Source organism: Rhea americana, unplaced genomic scaffold, assembly GCF_003343005.1.
Source record: "Rhea americana isolate MKP2758 unplaced genomic scaffold, rheAme1 scaffold_0, whole genome shotgun sequence".
Taxonomy (NCBI): Eukaryota; Metazoa; Chordata; class Aves; order Rheiformes; family Rheidae; genus Rhea; species Rhea americana.
The window spans coordinates 8261976-8281596 of record NW_028185037.1 but is presented as its reverse complement, the minus strand read 5'-3'; the positions used below and the strand labels follow the sequence as shown (position 1 = coordinate 8281596).

General features: G+C 34.6%; 1 protein-coding gene across 4 annotated transcripts in view; it reads left to right on the top strand.

Annotated features, from left to right (window-relative positions):
- CSMD3 (CUB and Sushi multiple domains 3) overlaps positions 1-19621 on the top strand; it is a 678537-nt gene that overhangs the window by 511939 nt on the left and 146977 nt on the right. For all 4 annotated transcript variants that reach the window (XM_085321107.1, XM_085320309.1, XM_085319522.1 and 1 more), the window contains one exon: positions 6678-6794. In XM_085321107.1, the coding sequence (XP_085177233.1) occupies positions 6678-6794 (117 nt within the window). The remainder of the gene's footprint in view (positions 1-6677; positions 6795-19621) is intronic.

Here is a 19621-nt window from a genome sequence, read left to right as displayed (position 1 = left end):
ATGATTGATAATTATCTGAAATTTATCTATTTTGGATATATGCATTTGTTCAACAGTGATTAACAAGATGTCTGATTTCAATCTAATTTCAATTAGATTCATTCTTAGTTTTATCGCTGTAATTCTTAAAGAGTGAAGCATATGTCTTTTTAATATCTCTCTGATTTTGTTTAACTGTTAGATATTTTGACATCTAAATAAGGTAGACTTCAATAATAATAATTCCTGATATGTATCTCTACCCTGCTCTTTAGAAATGGTAATATTGTGTGGAAAAAGGAATTATAAGAGTGGACTCTGACTTTACAAATTTTCTCTAATTTCCTCTGTAGTACTTTATGACTTAAATAGGAGCACAGTGTTTTACATTTATGCTTCTGAACTCCGCTGCCCATCTAAAATGGACATGGATTAACTCAGCTGTCATTGGTGGATGAAAAGTACAATTCGTTGCTTTATCTTTATGGCATCTACAACATACTGGAAAAGGGATCAGTCTACCTATTTTGAAGGCTAAGCAAAAACAATTCTTTCAGTATTTCCTGCAAGATCATACTCCTTCAATTTTATTTATTTATTTATTTATTTATTTGATGCCAAGAACTTGACATCATGTTCCTGCTGAGTGAGGCTTGAGGCTTTACCAGTGCTGAATGGAGCAGAAATGTTACTTCTGTCTTGTATATGGAAGCCTTTCTTTGATATGTGCTTGTCTGTAGCAATGATGTGTGGAAACTCACCTTAAACATTTGATCCACAAAGTTTTTATTCTGTATCATTGTCTTGCCAAATACTTCTCATTTTGYGTTTATATCTCTGTTCATATTTTATTTTCTTCTTAAGTTTAGTACTTAGAATTTCTCTATATTTAACTTAATTTTTTTGACTTTCATCATTTCTCCGGTGTTAATGATTCAGGCCATGCTTTGATTAGTTTCTGAATTCCTGAGGGGATTTCAATCAGCTCCTGCTGATCTCTGTTTTAACTAATCATTTTCAAATATTTTTAATATACATTGACTTGAGCTTTTCTCTCATTTTTTAAATTAGAATTGATTGCCATCATTTAGCTGTTATGAAGAGTGAAATGAAGAAGACATGGAATTCTTCCATGTGCCTTGTGCTATTATATTTTTGGTACTGCTTTCCTGCTGTATGAGAGTATCATATATTTTGTTATTCTTTTTATTTCTAATAAAATATTTGTAAGTAACAAATATCAATTAAAATATTTCTCTGTATCAGATTGTTTTCTCCATATCCATTGTATTATCAAAATAATTTCAAATACTTGAGCATATTCACATTTTCAGACTGATCTCTGCAAATAAATTATCTGTAATTCATTAGTTCATAAGAAAATGTTTCTGCTATTTTTATCTGTTATGATTTCTTTTGCAGCAAATATTTTTCTATTTTCTTTGGTGATGTATTAKTTACTATTTTGCTTTCTTTTTACCCATATCAGTCTTGAGTGTACCACCATGTTTAACCAGTATAGCTGACAAAACTGGTCACTTGGGTTAAAAAAGATAGGGAAAATGAAATTTTACTATCTATCTGACTAGGACAGACAGCACTCAACACTATAATGTATTAAAATCTTAAAAATACATCATGTCACCAAACAATTTTTTTTAACCTAATCAGTTGGGCCAAGTAAATATTCCATGTCTATACTAGATTCTGTAATCTGTAATTATTCTGCTCTAAGTCTGATTTTGAAACAGTGATCCATTAGATAAAAAAATCAGTATCCTATTATCAGGTCTTCAAGGCATATTGTCTTCTTTTTGCTGAGTTTGTGCACTGCTATTCTTTGTCCTTTTATCGTATTTGTAGCTGTGTAATCAAATTTGTCTGCATGACATAAAGCCACATTGCACCATTCATTTTTAAGCGATATTCCCTATTGATTGCACTGAGGAATGCTGCTTAAAAATGGATGGCGCAATATGGCACTTACAATCTTCAATTACAATTAAATTGTATTAGATCTTAGCTGTAAGAGCTGGAAAGTGGTAATCTGAAAATACTAGCAGGAATTAAAAACTTGAAGAGGCAGGAAAAAGACACTTAGTAGTAGCAAAAATATTAACGTCTTCAAAAGATGAAGATGTCTGTGATCGACTCTTACGGTCATGGAGTCCCTTCTTCACAGTTCCTTACTGAAAGGGGGTGTGTGTGTGTATGTGTTTTGTTACCATGTTGAAAAGGCACGGTAGAAAACTTAGGAGCAATGAGCATCTGGTAAGGGCTTTTAGCTCGGTTCTTTGTTGCTGGGAGTGCCCCCCAGAAGTCCCTGTTTACTTTATAACAGTAACTAGAGAGACGTAGTGTGTGGGGATCCGTGGTTCTGCTGTGTGATCTTGCTTCTGCAGTGATCATCTAGATTCCTTTTGAGTCTAGCGTGTGTTGAATCGTAAGCATAGGAGTTGCTACTTTTTAAGATACGATAATGCGTTTTATACTGCATTTTCTCTTTAGTAATGCATTGCCATAAAGTACTACAATTTAGTGCTTTGACGAGCTAAGAGGCGTGAATACTAATGGTCAATACTAATGGATGATAGGTTTTTTCCCAAATAAAAATGTTTACCACTTGAAGATAGAGAAAGAGTGATACTTGGTTCTTGTGGTTATGATGAGGCTTTTCAAGGGCTTCAGGAAATGCTGTTTTACAAGAGGAGATGCCATTCCACTGAATTCAGCACACACAAAAAGGAACTTTTTGCTGTTAATGCTTGAAATCTTCATTAGGAAGCAGAGAGAAATGCCTCAGATGCTCTCATTCTCATCAAACTGGTATCATGGTCAGCTGCTTTTCTCTTCCATTAGTGTACATTGGTGAAACTAGGAAGTGGGACAAGAAAACCATGTAGTATTTTTTTTTGTCAGTGAATAAACTATAACARAAAGAAATATGGAAATTCACAGTGTATTTCAAAATCTGACAAAACAATCTTTAAAAGTACTGACATACTRTTGGAGAGTAACACTAGATGATATGAATTGCCTTATGAACTTGTCTTTTTTGTTTTTATTCCCCACAATTTATTTGTCTTGCTAAGGAAATGTTATTCAACATTTGTTGCTTGTTTATGTTAAATACAGTTTACATTTGTAAATGTGGTGGATCTGTTAGAATTTTACTGCACTCAGACTTTTTAATATACAGCCTAATAATTAGACCTGTTGATTTTCACACCATTCAGATTTTAACTTTGTTGTTGTCAGGAAATTAAATAAATCACTTAAAACTATTTGCAAAGGCAATAAGACCTCTATAGCTAAAATAACTAAAATATAATAAATAAATAAAATAAATAAATAAAGTACTTTTCAGAGTCTCCTCTTCCTGTAACTACTGTCATTTTAAAGAAAGAATTTTGTTAGATTTCCCAAAATGTAAAGAAAAAATACAGTCAGTAAGCTATATGGGTTTACCAACACMAACCCATAAAAGAAACCTCTTCCTCCTCCCTCATACATTCAAACAGATCTTGGAGAAGAGTCTTGCTGCTGTAAGAACTAAATGATTTTCAATGTAAAGATTTACAAGGCTAAAAATTTTCTTAAATTGTTAAGGACAACTGAATGTTTATATCTTGAATATATCTTTTAAATAAATGAATAGGAAAACAAATAAAAAAAATCCCTGAACTCTCACAGCATCATTGTGACATATCCATGAATTACCAGTGGATTTGGCTCCTTGAAATCCGTTGTTGCTTTCAGCACCTTTACATCCATTACTTCTGCCTCTTAAGACAGCAGAAATGATTGATGCCGTTCACCTTGTGAAACAGGACTACAGAGGGAAATAGTTTTGCCAGTTAGTTTTATTTGTGAGGAAAAAAAGAGACAAAGTTTAAATGTTTGGAAAACTTACCGGCTCCCAGGAGGAATAGAGGCAAGTTGTGAGCTGTTGCAAACTGCCCTTTACATAAGCTGGAGCGATAAATGGTTCCTCTCCAAGTGCTGTCGGCACTGAGCGTGCTGTAGCCGAGGCGGCGGGCAGCTCTGCTGGGAAGCTGCACCCTACGCCGCCCAGTCGCCCACGTCCTGCAGCGCYTGTCCCTCGGGCGACCAGCGATGTGTCTGCTGCCTGGTCAGTGCAGGCACTCGGCGTGCGGAGGCTCAGGTAGAGGAGCAGGAAAGTTCAGATATTTGCATAATACAGTGCTGAATAACAAGGCAGTTAAGCCCTACAAAAACATCAGAGAAAGCATAGAAGGCAAASTGCTGCCAAAGAGTACGCAGAAAATGACAGGAACAGGCTTTTTGGGGTTTGGTTTATTTTTAGGGGGATTTTTGGGCTTTTTTTGTATCATAACAGGGTATCTGTGACCAAGCAGGTCATGAATTGTTGTGCCGCTAATTTCCATACAAGAATAAGTGAGTTTCTAGAGAAAATAATGGTTGTTCAGTCTACTTGCCAAATGAGCCTGCCAAGCCAAAGTTCTACTTAGATGGTTCCTCCCTATTCAAATACCTCCCACCTGTGAATATCAGCTAGACAGCTGGCACATTAAACCCCTCCATTAAAAAAAAAAGAAAAAACAAAAAGAAAAACAGAAAACACTTTATTTCTCAAGGACTGCTGCTTACAAAAAGAAAAAAAGTTTTGTAAACGTATCATTAAAAATAGTGTCTAAATAAATATTTTAATTAATATAAATTATAAAAAACTCTTGCACTGTCTTCACCTTTTAGATACATTGGAGTTGTTTTAATTAGTCTTTAGTATTAATGAGAACCTTCACATTTTTGAAGGCAATAACTCATATTTTATGGGAATTTTTTTGAATTTGCAAAGACATGCTGCATTTAAAGACTTYTAGAATTCTCTTGCATTGCCAATGAAATTATTTTCTGCCTTTACTTTGATATTTGCTTATTTTTATATCAACTATGATAATACAACCTTCCGAACTGTGAAATATTACAGTTAGACCTATTCACCACTGAACAGCAATCCTGCCACAGAGAATCAAGAGCACTTGGAAAGTATGCTAGCTTTCTTTTTTTTTCTTTTTCTTTTTCTTTTTTTTGCCAAAAAAAAATATCTATTTGCCTTTAAAAAAAAATGTTCTGGTGCCTTAGATGTTACAATATATTTTCAATATTATACAGTATTATAACATTAGCACAGCATGAACAGTGTTAAATAGTTAGTAAAGATATAACTTAGAAGTCACTGTTAGTTTTAGATATAGTAGATTCATACCATGTGACRCAAAGTACACTGAAGTGAATAAAAGAAAAAAGAAAGAAAAAAGTCAAGACTCCTCCAACTCCCCTGTTGACCTAGCTCAAATACYGTGACTTTCACTTAAATCATTTAAAATTAGTGTATTCACACTAGAGCAATAGTAATATCTGTTCCTATTTCAGATGCACAGTCTGTCAAACTCTGCAGCTACATCATATTGAAAGGAAGCTCTTCTAGTGCACTTTATAGAAATCCATGCTCAAAATGAATKTAAATTGCTAGTTTTAATGGGAGTATTCTTTACATAATGCATTGTACTTTATGTTTTGTGTGAATTTAACTAAATGTAGTCTTGAAATACACTATTTGTAACTACATTAATACAGCTTTTAATTTAAAGATTGTATTTAATATRCCAAGTAATGAGATAATATATCCTCATTTTAAAAAATAGGAAGAAACCACTTTTTTACATATTGCATATAATTTATAAAGTAGTCATGCTTTGAGAACATATCACAAAAATACATTAAATGTTGGATTTTTTTATGTTCACTAAACTAAACGTTAAGTAGCAATATGTATTTTAGAAAATCACTTAAGTCTTCTTAACTGAAGACATAAATTTGTTAAATTGGTAATAATTCCCATTAAATTCATTGAAGATTTCTTCATAACTCAATTTGCTGTTAGAAGAAATAATGTGAAGAGATACTATAATCATTGAAATAGATTGAATTACTAAATTAAATGTATGAGAACCATATCCTATCCGTAAGAAATTACTAGCAATTATTACTAGCAACTGTTTCATATAAATGCACCTGAACATCTGATGAAGAAAAAGAAGTAAAAACCAGTGCTTCATGCTTGACAATTTTCAGTAATAACAAATGCCAGCATTTATTGTCAACTTTAGAAAAATATATTATTGTAGTAAATAGTGTTTGTCTGTCATTATATCAACCTTTATAGCTATTAATAGTAGAATTAACAAGCTATTTCTGTGATAAAGAAAAGGGTTCTCAAGGGATAGAACATCGAGTTGCACATCATATTTAGTCAAGGAATCCTGACTTTCTTATTTGAGTARTTCTCTATATTATTTTGAATTATGAGCCTATAGGTATGAGTAAGCATTTTACTAGTGTGCAGAAGGGCTGCATACTCTATGCCTTTATCACAGCATAAAACATGAGCTTTGAGTGCTGCGAATGTAGCATCCTGATTGATAAATGATACAGAAAAATAATTGATCTGGAAACCTGCAGGTTGCCATCAGTTTCCTTTGMTATATGAGAAGGTTGCATACTCAGTACTTCACATAATACACAAATTTAATCTAGTGTAGAATATAATAAAATTTACTGTAATAGCATATATCAACATGCAACAAATCGCTTCAAGTTGATAACTTTTTCTAATGTTATATTATTCAAAACTGTTTATCTTTACTTTCTAGCACCTTGTGGAAGCCGATCAACAGGCTCCGAAGGCACTGTGTTATCACCAAACTACCCAAAGAATTACAGCGTTGGTCACAACTGTGTTTACTCTATTACTGTTCCTAAGGAATTTGGTAAGTAGATCTAATCTCATTCATATCCTTTTGCTGCTTGCATATTTTCAGCACATCTGGATGAATTATATCATCACCTTACCTGAAACATACTAATGTAAAAAAGCTGTTTTAAACTGATACTACTATTTATTCTTTAGGCCATACATTTTTGTTGTGTACTATTTACTCAATAGCTCCTACCTCAGAATGTTTACGTTTACCTTTATGTTTAGAAAGCACTGTTATTTGTTTATTTTTAATTCACACTGACAAGAAAAATGTAACTTAGAATATTATTGTGGTGGTAATAGCCAAGTTTATTAGCGTTATCAGATAAGGTGGCTGTTCACCAAAGATCATGTGCCAAAACTCGAGAAMGTGTGGCGTAGATCAAGGAAGTCCAGGTAAGAGGGGAAGCGACGGTTGCTTTAAACGTATGATAATACTGCTCTCCGCATCCTTGGCTGACGGCGCAGCTTCCCTGAGGAGCAGAGCTAGAGGAGCTTGTCCCTGCCGCTCCGCTGCAGATTCCTCAGCCCACCGTAAGAACTTCACTCCCTTCCTAACCTCCTCTCTGGTGACAGGAGGAATCTTTAAAAGCTGTCTTTTATCCTCCACAAGACAGGGATTTTACATCAGCTTTTTATCTCTCCATAGTTACGATTTTTTTCCCTCACTTTGTGATTGAACAGTGCGCAGAGCGGCAGCTGATATTTTATTGTTCATTTTGACTGCTTTGTAAGCACGTACTGAATAGCATTTATTCTCTAAATATATGTGCTTTGGATTTATGTTGTGGATATGTAAGGCTTTATTCTGAATCACCACTTACAGTTTAGTTGGTCTAATAACAGGTGCCTGGGGATGTGGATGTGTATTGTATTAATCTTCCTTCATATTGATTTTGCAAACCACACTTTATCCAAATTAAAGACAATGCTTGCACTGCTGTGTATCCATCTGATGCTCTTGGTGCCTGAACTCCCTCAATATCCAATTAATTTGTTCTTAACCTAGCATAGAGGTGCATAGGCTATTATAAAATAAGCAGATTTTTTTGAAGTATTGTCTCTAAGCTCTGGATATTCCTATTCATCCCAGGTGGCCTCTAGAATGTTCAAAAAAAAAAATCTAAACACGTCTGCACAGTTCTAGATTTATTTCTAGCAGTTACTAGAACCGTAATTTTGACCTAACCAACCTATTTTAGATAAACTGAAAAGTTTAAGTTCTGCCATTTCCTTCAAAGTTGATATTTATTAGTTTATGACACAGATGTCAACGCGTTACAATACAAGATTTACAATTACTGTAACAAAGAATTTATTGAAAATGTTAATGCCATGTATCTTCTTTGACATTCTGAATGGAAATGTAATTTTGTGACTTCCTACAATCAGATGATAAGTAATTGGAAACAGAAGCATAATTCCCAAAATAAAACATGGAAATAGGAAAACAAACTTCATACAGTTACTTAAATCCTTATATAGACTATTCTGCTTAGTTACTTGGAATAATTTGGCATATGTTCATTTTCTTTTCATATTAAGTATGTTAAGAAAAATAATAAGAAATTCTATTTGGCACTTTCCTAGCACCATTCAGAAAAAAAAAAAAGAAAAATACTTTGAAGAAAAGAAATCATGATTTGCGATACTGTTAATCTTATCATACAAGGAGTCAGTGAAGTTTTGGGGGATGATTACTATAGTTTCTGTCAGTCCTCTTACTTGTCCTTTTGCTCTTTTGTCTTGGGGTGGACCTTTTCTCTTTTTCTTATGATGTTTACATTTTGGCAATGACACCAAGTACCTGTAGAATATGCCATGAAAGTATTTAATCTGCTTTTGTGAAGACAGAAATCATGGGCATATATGTGTTGAAAGAGAAAAGTAAAAGACATGTGGCAGTAGCCATTCAAAAATGAGGATGACATGGCACATTAAAGAGGCCAAAACAGATACTGCCATTTTAACTGCTTCTTTTCAATGATAGGAGCAGAACCTCCTTTTCCAATAGCTGAAATTTTAAAATATGATGATTAGTGGAATGATACATGTAGTTTTGTTTTAAGTTATTCATACCATTTTACCTCTGCTAGAATTTTTCCAGTAACAACCATTAAAAAACTAAGAAATTTTGACAATCCACGTAATCTAAACAAGTYTTCCATACTCAGAATATATATTTCTCTCAGTCTGAGAGACACATTCATGTAATGAATGTGTTCAATCTCAGTGCTTATCTGCCTGTTTCATCGCAATATTTTCAAATACAGTTTCAGAGAACGATAACCATAGATTCTTGATGCTGAGTTCTTGAGGCTCAGTTTTAGAATTTATTACACAACCTGCTCTTATTGTGGGTCCTAACAGAGGACTTTCCATTAACGGAACGGTCTTCACTTGCAGGGCTTTTACGCAGGCTGCTTAGGGATCACTCACTGACAAGACCGACCCAGAGAAGTGCTGCCCTGCGTGGATAACGCCACGAGATACAGGCACTACCTGTAGATTTGTTAGAGATGATGGCACAACAAATACTAATCAAAGAGCTAAGACAGGTTTTGGGGAGAATTAAAGGGTACTCTAACAAAGCTGGGACATAAAATAATTTTAGCTAGTTCACCTAAAGAAAATGTCAAAARGCTATAGTTGTTCTTCTATAATCTTCCCTGTTTTGTTGGTTTTCAATATGAAATATAGCATTCAAGTRTTTGCTGAACAGAATCTCTTCAAGAACTATTTTTACACACCATACATATTTTTACATATCATATGATATGAGCACAGTTTAAAAAAGTTAAAATCAGGGTCAATATAGGGTCAAAACCAATGGAATAGCATATTAAATGTATAGGAGGGAACTCACTGGCCTGGATTAGTTTTTGGTAGAGCATAAACAAAAGGTATTTCATGTGCAGCTTTTCAAGTCTCCATACCCAAAATTCTGTGTAAAAGTCATTGCAGTGTAGACTTCTTTCAATGTTTCATTATTCTGTCATGCAGAATCACTGTTGCAATATTTCATATCATGACAGGTTTAAGCTAGAAGATAAATGATTCACAAAAGCACACAGTATGCCACAGGCAAAGTCTTTTCTAAACATGGAAGACTCATCTTCTTTGACACTCTCCCACTGATATTTCAAAATGGTTTAATGAGCATTAATTGTTTAATGCTGAAATCCAGGATTGATTACAAAGGAGATGCTGAAGATTTCTTTGTTTTCCTGATGCAAATRAATTAATTTGTGTACTCTATTATACATAATAATGTAGTTTATTTTTAAAATAATATTATTAATAGCAAAACAAATAACCTCATCTTGCCTCAGCAAATGGCTTTTTCTTCTGTTACATCAAAAAATACATTCAACATGCACAATAAGGCATGAGCTGGCATAAGTTACATATGACATGCTATCAGAAAATAAAGTATTAAATGCAATATATTTCACTCTTAGTGACCACTGAGAAATATAAATTTTAAATCAGAGGTTGTTTTTGTTTCCCCTACAAAAAAGGTAAAAATACGTGTATGTAATTGAGAAAAGGTTTGGCTTCTGTGTGTATTTGCTATACCTTTGCAGCAARATATAATATTGAAAGAACGACAGGCACTACATTGACAAGCACTAAATTCTAGGACAAGATTTCTTAAAATTTTGTGAATTCAGTGAAGGTAGACCCAGTTTAATGCGGTACTATAAACACAGAAGTTGAAATCAACTATTCTTCTCAGTTCCTAGACAACAGCATAAAGCCATACTTTTTTTTCATAAATACCTTCCCATTTTACAGTCTTGCCATATTCAGCTTTTCCTTGCATCTTTTCTAGAGTTTCTGTGTTATGACGTAGCCCTGAACTATTCTAAATGACAGTGAAAAAAAAGGATTTTTTTTTTAAGATCCTTGAAAAAATAGCTTTGCAAATTCTGGAARGAACAAGTACAACTTTTATTCTGCCAGCGAAGATGCACATTGAGCGAGCAGTGTTGTCAATATGCATTTTCCCTGTTGAGGTTTACTGCATCTAGAATCTTCAGACAGTTTAAAAGCCATGTCACACTAGAGTTATTTCAGTGCTGTCTGATTTGATTTCAAACTAGGTTTACATTTGCTAGGGAAAAATATAGCCATAGACAGATCAAAGTAGCATAATGTCTCAAATGACAACCTCAAATTGAGAAGGGAATAAGAATGAAATGTTATTTATAGTTATACTTAACTGCATTCAAGTTAAATATTTACTTTTAGTAAAYTGAGTGCATCAGGGGTTAGGTTTAGCTCAGTTGGTTAGAGCGTGGTGTTAATAATGCCAAGGTCACGGGTTCAGTCCCCGTATGGGCCACTCGTTTGACGGTTGGACTAGTTGATCTCCAAAGGTCCCTTCCAACCTTACCRATTCTATGATTCTGTGGTCATCACTACTGTCTGCATCTTACTTTCATTTAAGAAATCTGGCAGATGTGTTTGGACTGAGGTTTTTAAAACATAGATAATTTAAGCCTCCATATTAGAKTAGAATGGATGGAAATATCCAGCTAAATATCTAGCAAAATATTCAGTTAAATATCTAGATTTGGTATATTCAACTATGTGTATATTGAATTTAGCAATATTTTGCTGAATGGGAGATAGTGTTCATCCTAGGCTGTTAATAAAGGATGATCTGAAAGATCAAATATACTGCTGTAGACAGTAATCTTATTCTGTTTCTTACTCTCTTTTCATAGAAGTGAGCACTTCAAAGTCAGTGGGACTGGTGGTAGGAATGTGTTGTTCTAACAATGATTACTAGTTGATAAAATGTGGCACTGCAAAGACTCCAAATTCTTGTCTGTCCAACAGCCTCAATATACTAACTGCAGGAGGAAGGAACATGCTCCAGCATGGGCCCCCTTATTTATTTATTTATTTATTTATTTTTAAATCAGGCTACATTTCATTCCCAAAAAGTGAATGACTACAAAATCACGGGACTTTTAAAAAGAAAAAAAAAATCTGATCATAATTTATTTTTACATTCTGAGCTTGAAAATTTGTGTTTTAAGTTTTCCTTATAATCATAAAACTGTATTTTAAAACATAAATCTCTGTTTGCATATGTGGTTACAGGAATTTGTCAGACAGAAAAGCTGACTGTATCACAGGACACAACATATAAACACTAACAATACCAGAAATACAAGATGAATCTTTTAATCCAAAAATTTAATGAAAGACAATTTAGTTGAATATGGCAACTGATTAGATGAGAAGGATAGTATTTCATTTTTCTGGTTTATTTTCTCAGTTTTCTAAACTATCTAGCAAATGCCATGCAGTGTTGAGAGTATACATACAAATACTTCTTATTAACATTAGTGAGAAGTACTTACTGCAAGGGTAAAGTCATCAGAGGATAGGCAATTGAGCCCCATTTTCCTTTTTTTTCTCATCTTTCTTTAAAGGCTGTTTTCCTGTTGCTATTTCTCTTTTTAAGACTATTCTGTTAGTGTAAGTTTTCAAAGTATCTTCTACTAGCATCCAACTTAACAGAATGATTTTTAAGCCTTAAATTCCTTTAAGGATTAAAAATCCTTTAATCCTGAGTTTCCAAGCTCAGCATTCAAAATGCATGGAAGTCCTTTTCTGCAATTCTCACCAGTCGTCTAACTGTGCTTCATTCATACGTACCTAAACAGTAGGCAGTGGTATGTCGGCAGTCGCMTTAGATGCTCTGGCCAGAAGTGAGGCATCCTTGTGCAGAGGGCGTCGGGCAGACACGGGAGAGGTTTTCACCTCGAGAACAATCAGCCTAATGAAGATGACCTGCAATCAGACATACAACTGGCAAACTGTTCTGTCCTCATGTGGGAGTAGCAAGATGAACACAKTTACTGGAAAGGAAATACTTGCAACACTGGTGAAAGTGCTGCAAATTATTTAGCTCACAGCCAGAAAACTGTTTTGATTTGAAAGTTGGCTGAGTGGACTGACCCGTGGCTGGTGTATGTCTTTTTGATTGACTCCATTTTGTCAAGTTAATTTTGAGCATTAATGAATGAGATTGAAGGGGGTAAGGATGGAGTCAGGTTATCTAAAGCCATACAAATAGGTACGCTACGTGCATCGTGCTGGAAACAACTATTACATCTCCCGCCATAAAAATGGAAATTGAATGTTCTCAATGTGCATTCATAATGCATTGAATAGTGGCTGGGTATGCATTTAGTTTGCACTGTTTAGATTAAATATATGAAATAAACATACTTGATTGATATGTACAATGCATTTTTAAGGCATAGTTGATTCTCACTTTCTGTAAGAGAATTATATAGCTATAYAGTAAGTAGCTTARAAAAAAGAAAAAAAAAGAGTAGAATGAGGCTCATTATATTGTCAGTGTTTTTGTAAAAGAAAGAACATACAGGTAATGAGCCAGAAACAAGAAAATTGAAAAATGTACATTCTGATGGACATAATAAGCTTAATGGAAAAGTCCTCACCTGTAACTGTAACATTTAGAACCTTAAGAGTAAATGTGGTAATGTAATTTGTGTTTGAATCCGTATAATCTGAGCAGGGATAGTCTGAATCTGTGAGTGGTATCTCTTCTTGAAGCATTGCCCTTAAGTATTGCTGATGTACGTGCATATATGCTTTTCACTTGCATGCAAATCAAATATGTGCATATACACACAGTTTAACCCTTAGGTGTGATTTTTTYCATCTCAGTTTTCCTAGTTACCTAACTATGAAATTTTACGTATCTAGTCTAAGCCACTCAGATGCTTGCTATAATCAAAAAGGAGAAATAAGTATTTCCATAGTATGATTCATCCTGTCTAAAATGTCTCTCTCTCTGCAGTTTTTGGAAAGAGATAAACTCCTTGCAATAAAAGAAAGAGAACAGACTCATTTTATCATATTTGTTCTTGTAACTATAGGTGGTTAAATGAATTAGAGAACATTTCTGCTTCTGTAATCTACACCCATCCAGTATTCAAATTACACACACATAGCTTCATGCTTTTGTCTTCTGAGTGTATGGTAAGGCTGGTGATTTCAGATATATTTCACTTTTCATCCATTCAGATAGGGGGTTGTGCATGGGTAATTCAAATTCAAAGTTTACTCGGTGATTCTTCATCCTCAAATCTTTTAACTCTAACATGGGGATGGAACAAARTCTGTATTTATTATTAAGCATATGTTAGACAATCAGATTCCTGCTTGTTTATATGTTGTAAGATCATGTATTGAGGAAGAATGTCAGATGATGGATTCTGTTATGTTAGATGCTCTACAGATGTTTAGGAAGCCATGCCCTACAGCCTGTTTGCACACAGAGTACCTAAATGATTTACGTTGCTTTCTGATTTACGTTACTTTCTGAGAAAAAAACATGAAAGACAGTATTAGTTATATTTTGGATTTGTTGTTCTTGTTTTTCAGCAAGTTTAAAGTAATTTCTTTTCCAAAACATGTAACTACTGCACTGAAGTGCTACTTAAGGTACAAATATTTTCAGAGTTTGATATAAATTAAATTAAAATATAAGAGTTTTAAATTCAGTGTTACATATCCAAACAAGGAAATTAACTCCTGATAAATACAGTTCTTTCTCTGAAGAAGATTTTGCAAGTTTTGAGTTTAAAGAGGTTGTACCATGGATTTTTTTTCCATTATATTTTATTTATTTGATTTCATTAATTTCAGCCTATACAAGTAGGCTAGTAACAATATATTGCACAAATATTCTTGGCAGGTGGCTAGTATTCTTTTATCTTAATGAGAGATTGCATTGGAAGATTTTAGGAGAACGAAGATGAGCATTAGTTATAAAACTATCAAATTCTGTTGTGGTTTTCTAGTTTTAGGCCAAGTTTGTGTCACTCAGATGCTGCCTATATAATTTAAAGAGATGCCACAAGGTCGTTGCACATCACTCTCTGCTTATCTGTAAATCTCCTACGTTCATGAGAGCAGGGACTGGCAAGTTTTATATAAGCAAACTCACAGCTGGGGAGTATTTCATTCACTGGCTCAGTGCTTAGCATGCTTGCCAAGTGAGCAGATGCCAATGAAGAAGTCACCGTAGGGTGACTTCTAAAGGAGATTAAAGTATTCAATGTATTTTTTGATGTAAGATTCGAAGAGACTTACTATTTTAGTTGCTTAATATCCTTTGAAGTCACTTTTTAATGCTGTTATTAGATTTCCTCAATAAAAATGATTAGTTTTGGCTCAAATATTAACGATGTTTTAGAGAATAATAATGGTCAATTTAGTACAGAGCACTGAATAGCTTAAGCTATTGAGCTTGACTGTAAAGATATGGCAACAGAATATCTGCCTTTCTAATAGTCCAGTAACAAAGCAGAATGAAGATAAGACCACATCTGTGGTCTTCAAAGAAATAGATAGCTTCAAATAAATAAAATAATTTGAGTCTAATTCCACTGAATTGATGAAGGATTTCTAAACCTTTTTTTTTTTCCTCAGCAATGTGAAGCCAGCTGTTCCAAATAGTTAATTATCAAAACTTGTTCACATAAAAGGCTGTTATTAAAATAGCTGAAATTACTTTAGATTCCTTATTCCAATTGACAGAAGACAGAACTATATATTATATTTGTCAGTAACATGCTTTCTAATGCATGTCACTGTCCTGGAGGTGAAACTGAGTGGTAGCCATTTTTCTATACAATTCAGCTTATACTGTCATCAATTATGCTTTTTGTGACTTAAAAGATATACTAATAATGAGGCTGTCATTTTCTACTCTTAATCACTGCGTGAGTGCTTTCTCACCCTTGAAGTTGGACAGCATGGGGTTGATATAGGAGGTACGAAATTCCGTACTTTTGAGCAGCTGATCTCCTGAGATTCAGAAGCATTCCCCCATAAATGTGTGCACCAGATGAGAGCCTTCTTCATCCTTCGTGTTGGAATAAGACCACAGTCCACCTCAGAATACACTTAGCTACATGTAAAGCTTCAAAGAGCAGGTAAGGCAGARCCTGACTCTTGAAGGATTAGGTAGGCTGTGGAACTCTGTAGTTCTGATCTTCATTCATACAAATTGCAGATAAAGAAGTAATCAAGGCAAGGCGTTACATCAACTTGTACACGGAAGAGAGCCATTTTTAGTTGGTGATTTTTCTAGGTCAATGAATTTTGTATATTTGATCACATAAATACCCAGACTTAACTAGAACAGTACTGCTATTTAGAATAAAGTATATTTGACTGATAGGACATTCTKCTTAGAAGATATAAATGAGGTTTCAAACTACTCCAAGTTAAACTATTTGCCTGCTCTCAAACAAGAGCTTTAAATACAAGACTATGTAAAATTATGAAAAAGTGCAGATTGTATCAGCTCTACCTCCACAAATGAATCAGTACTTCACCTAAGCTAATAGTGTTCCACTACAGGAATTTGACCTTATACCTCAAATATACTTTTTTTCCTGTATTTTCCCACCTTTGTAGTTGGGGAAAAAAAAAAAAAAGGAAAATCAGCCTAAGAGAAGAACAGTTGAGGAATCTCTAAGTGTCCAAAGTGTAGCCTATCGGCCAGCTCCCTGGTATTGGACTTTCCCCGGGAGGCAGTGAGGCACAGAGTATGGCCAGAGAATCACTGGTGAGTCATTCTGAGCCACTGCCAAGCTGCAACCCTCAAAGTAGTCTGCTGTGTTTCAGGGAAGGAGTTAATTAGGATCAGATATAATCAAGGAGCTGCAAAAAGGGCATTTTACAGAAGTCTTCTACTTATAAAACTTTTCAAGATTAGGCACTGCTCATGTATTTAAAATCCATATTTTTCACTCTTCCTCTTCATTGTATTCCTTTGGATATAAATATTCCTCTTTCAAGTAACTTCACCTGTATTAACTCAGATATATGTGTTCCCAACTCTATATACACAGATACAATCTTCAAAGGTAGTTAGTGTTATATCATAACATCAGTCATATTTTCAGTATGATTTCTGTGATGGTCTCATTTCTTATTTTAATGTTTCAAACCAAATATGACAAGTCTTAGCTTGAGCTTTAATGTTTACACTGTGTCTGAATAGAATATATTTTATTTTCAGCTCATGGGTGAATAAGCAACCTAAATGGATATGTTTTATGATTTTGGTGATAGTTTAAAAGATCAGACTCTGAATTGATATAGGAAGAGCACAGCAAAAGAATAATATAATGGTAATACCTAACCACAACAATGTAGGTTGTCTAATTTTGCTCAAAAGTGAAACTTTTAGCATAGTAAATTTGAATAATTAAATGAAACATATACTGAAATTTATGGTAAAATACTTAGCAGGAAGGAAAGGTATTCTAATATGTTGAGTGTCGATGACAATTTTCACTAGTCACTCAGAATTGTAGAGTGATTTCACTCATACCTCTTTGATAAATGTAGACCAAATAACAYGGATAAAGAGACATTTAAATGTCTTTAACTCATTATGTTATTGTAATGACTGCTTTCATTAACTGAAATAACAAGAATAGATTTTTTTAAAAAGAATGAGGAAAAAGGTTTAGTAGTAGCATGCTAATCRTATTTAGGAGACATTTTCTACCACTTTTTTGTACTTGTTTACAACTGAAAAATAAAATGACAAGCTTATGGATTAGCAAGATTAGCTTTTTCCAAAACCAAAAAACTTTCTATCTGATTTAACTATTGAAACATTTTACATTTAAACATTCTCTAAGTTTTGAGTTCACATTTCAGTTGCAGACATTTGCAAACTGACAACACAACTATTGCCAGACTGGAAACTCTGATTACCTCTACTGTAGTGATGGTATCGATTAAGATGTATTTCTCTGATCTACAGCCATCAAATTCCTTGAATATTTTCATTTTATTCTTTCATAGGATTTGTATATACTTTTACTAACAGAGTAGYTCTTCTATATTTTCTTTTTAAATTTTCCATTGAGAGTTACTTTAGTTTTGCCTACTAACAAAAAGGGAAAAAARTCAAGTATTCGTTTTGCATATACCATTCAGCAAGCTAAAATGATAATTGGTTTCAGATGAATGATCTGATGAACCTGATCTAATCAATACCATTTTCTGGTAGGATAATAAAAGAGAATAATTATACTCAGAAAACTGTTGTAATTTTAATTAATAGCTTTAAATTACCTGCAAGATGACTGGAGAACCTTTTTTTTTCAGTGAGTTTTCTGTTAAATCTAGAACCTCTTAAAGTGTATTGAGGTAATAGAATGGCTTGAATTAAACCTGGTATCTTAACGAGATTTTTTTTTTCCAGTTGTACCTCACTTTAAATARCTTTGGGTTACTTTTCAGTTCTTCCAGAGTTAAAATAGTTTACTCATTATATTCATGACAAGTCAAGTTGTATTAGCTTTTGTTACACACTGGTGCCTTCAAAAACAAAAACAAACAAACAAACAAAAAAAAACCCAAACCCTCTTCTTTAGTCAATCTATCAGTCAAAGGTTGGAAGTAAATTTATAAAGGATGGATGAAATGGTGGTATTGGCAGTCATACTGTCTTTTTTGAAATGTGGTCTTACTTAATACTAAATTTATACTTACTATGGTATATTTACAGTAGTTGCACATACAGTTATTGCAGCAGTTATACAATCTAACTTCTAGAACCAAAATTAGCTGTAATAATTAAGAGGTTAATAGTTCTGTGTTCTCTATAAAACCAGTGAAGAGAGAAGGGCTCATCCAGAAATTTATTGAGAGGAAACCAGCCTTCAAATTTAGGCAAATATTTTTAGGCATCTATAATTTTGATACTTACATTGAAAAATCAGTTCTTGCTAGAACTACAATTAAGATGCTTGAGGAGCACAGTTAAGCTGAATTTCRTATTGCTTCTGTCTTTGGAGATGTGCTTTTTAGGARAGACAGGCCAGGAAGGCGAGGTGGTGGAGTTGCTCTTTATGTGAGAGAGCAACTGGAATGCATCGAGCTCTGCCTGGGGTGGAGGAGGAGGCAGTTGAGAGCTTATGKGTAAAGATCAAAGGGCAGGCCAACATGGGGGACACTGTTAGGGTGTCTACTACAGGCCWCCTGACCAGGAGGAGAATGTTGATGAGGCCTTCTATAGACATCTGGAAGTAGCCTCACRATCACACGCCCTGGTTCTCATAGGGGACTTCARCCGCCCTGATATCTGCWGGAGGGACTACACAGCAAGGMACMARCAGTCCAGGAGGCTCCTGCAATGCATTGATGATAACTTCTTGTCACAAATGGTGGAGGAGCCTACGAGGAAGGGTGTCCTGCTGGAYCTTATCCTTACCAACAGAGAGGGACTGGTTAGAGGTGTGAAGGTTGGGGGCAGCGTTGGCTGCAGTGACCACGACATGGTGGAGTTCAGGATCCTGCAGGAAGAAGTAAGGCAACAAGCAGGATTGCAACTCTGGACTTCAGGAGAGCGGAATTTGGGCTCTTCAGAGACCTACTTGGAGGATTCTCATGAGTTAAGGCCCGAGAAGGAAGGGGAGTCCAGGAGAGCTGGCTGCTATTCAAACATCACTTTCTCCAAACTCAAGAGTGATGCATCCCTGTGAGCAAGAAGTGCAGCAAAAAGGGCAGGAGACCTGCATGGGTGAGCAAGGAGCTCTTGGCCAAATTCAGTCAGAAGAAGAAAATACACCGAATGTGGAAGAGGGGACAGGCTACTTGGGGGAATTATAGGAATGCAGTCAGAGTATGTAGAGATGYGGCAAGGAAGGCTAAGGCCCAGCTGGAACTGAGTCTGGCAAGGGATGTTAAGGACAACAGGAAGGGCTTCTTCAAATACATCAGCAGCAAGAGGAGGACTAGGGAAAATGTGGG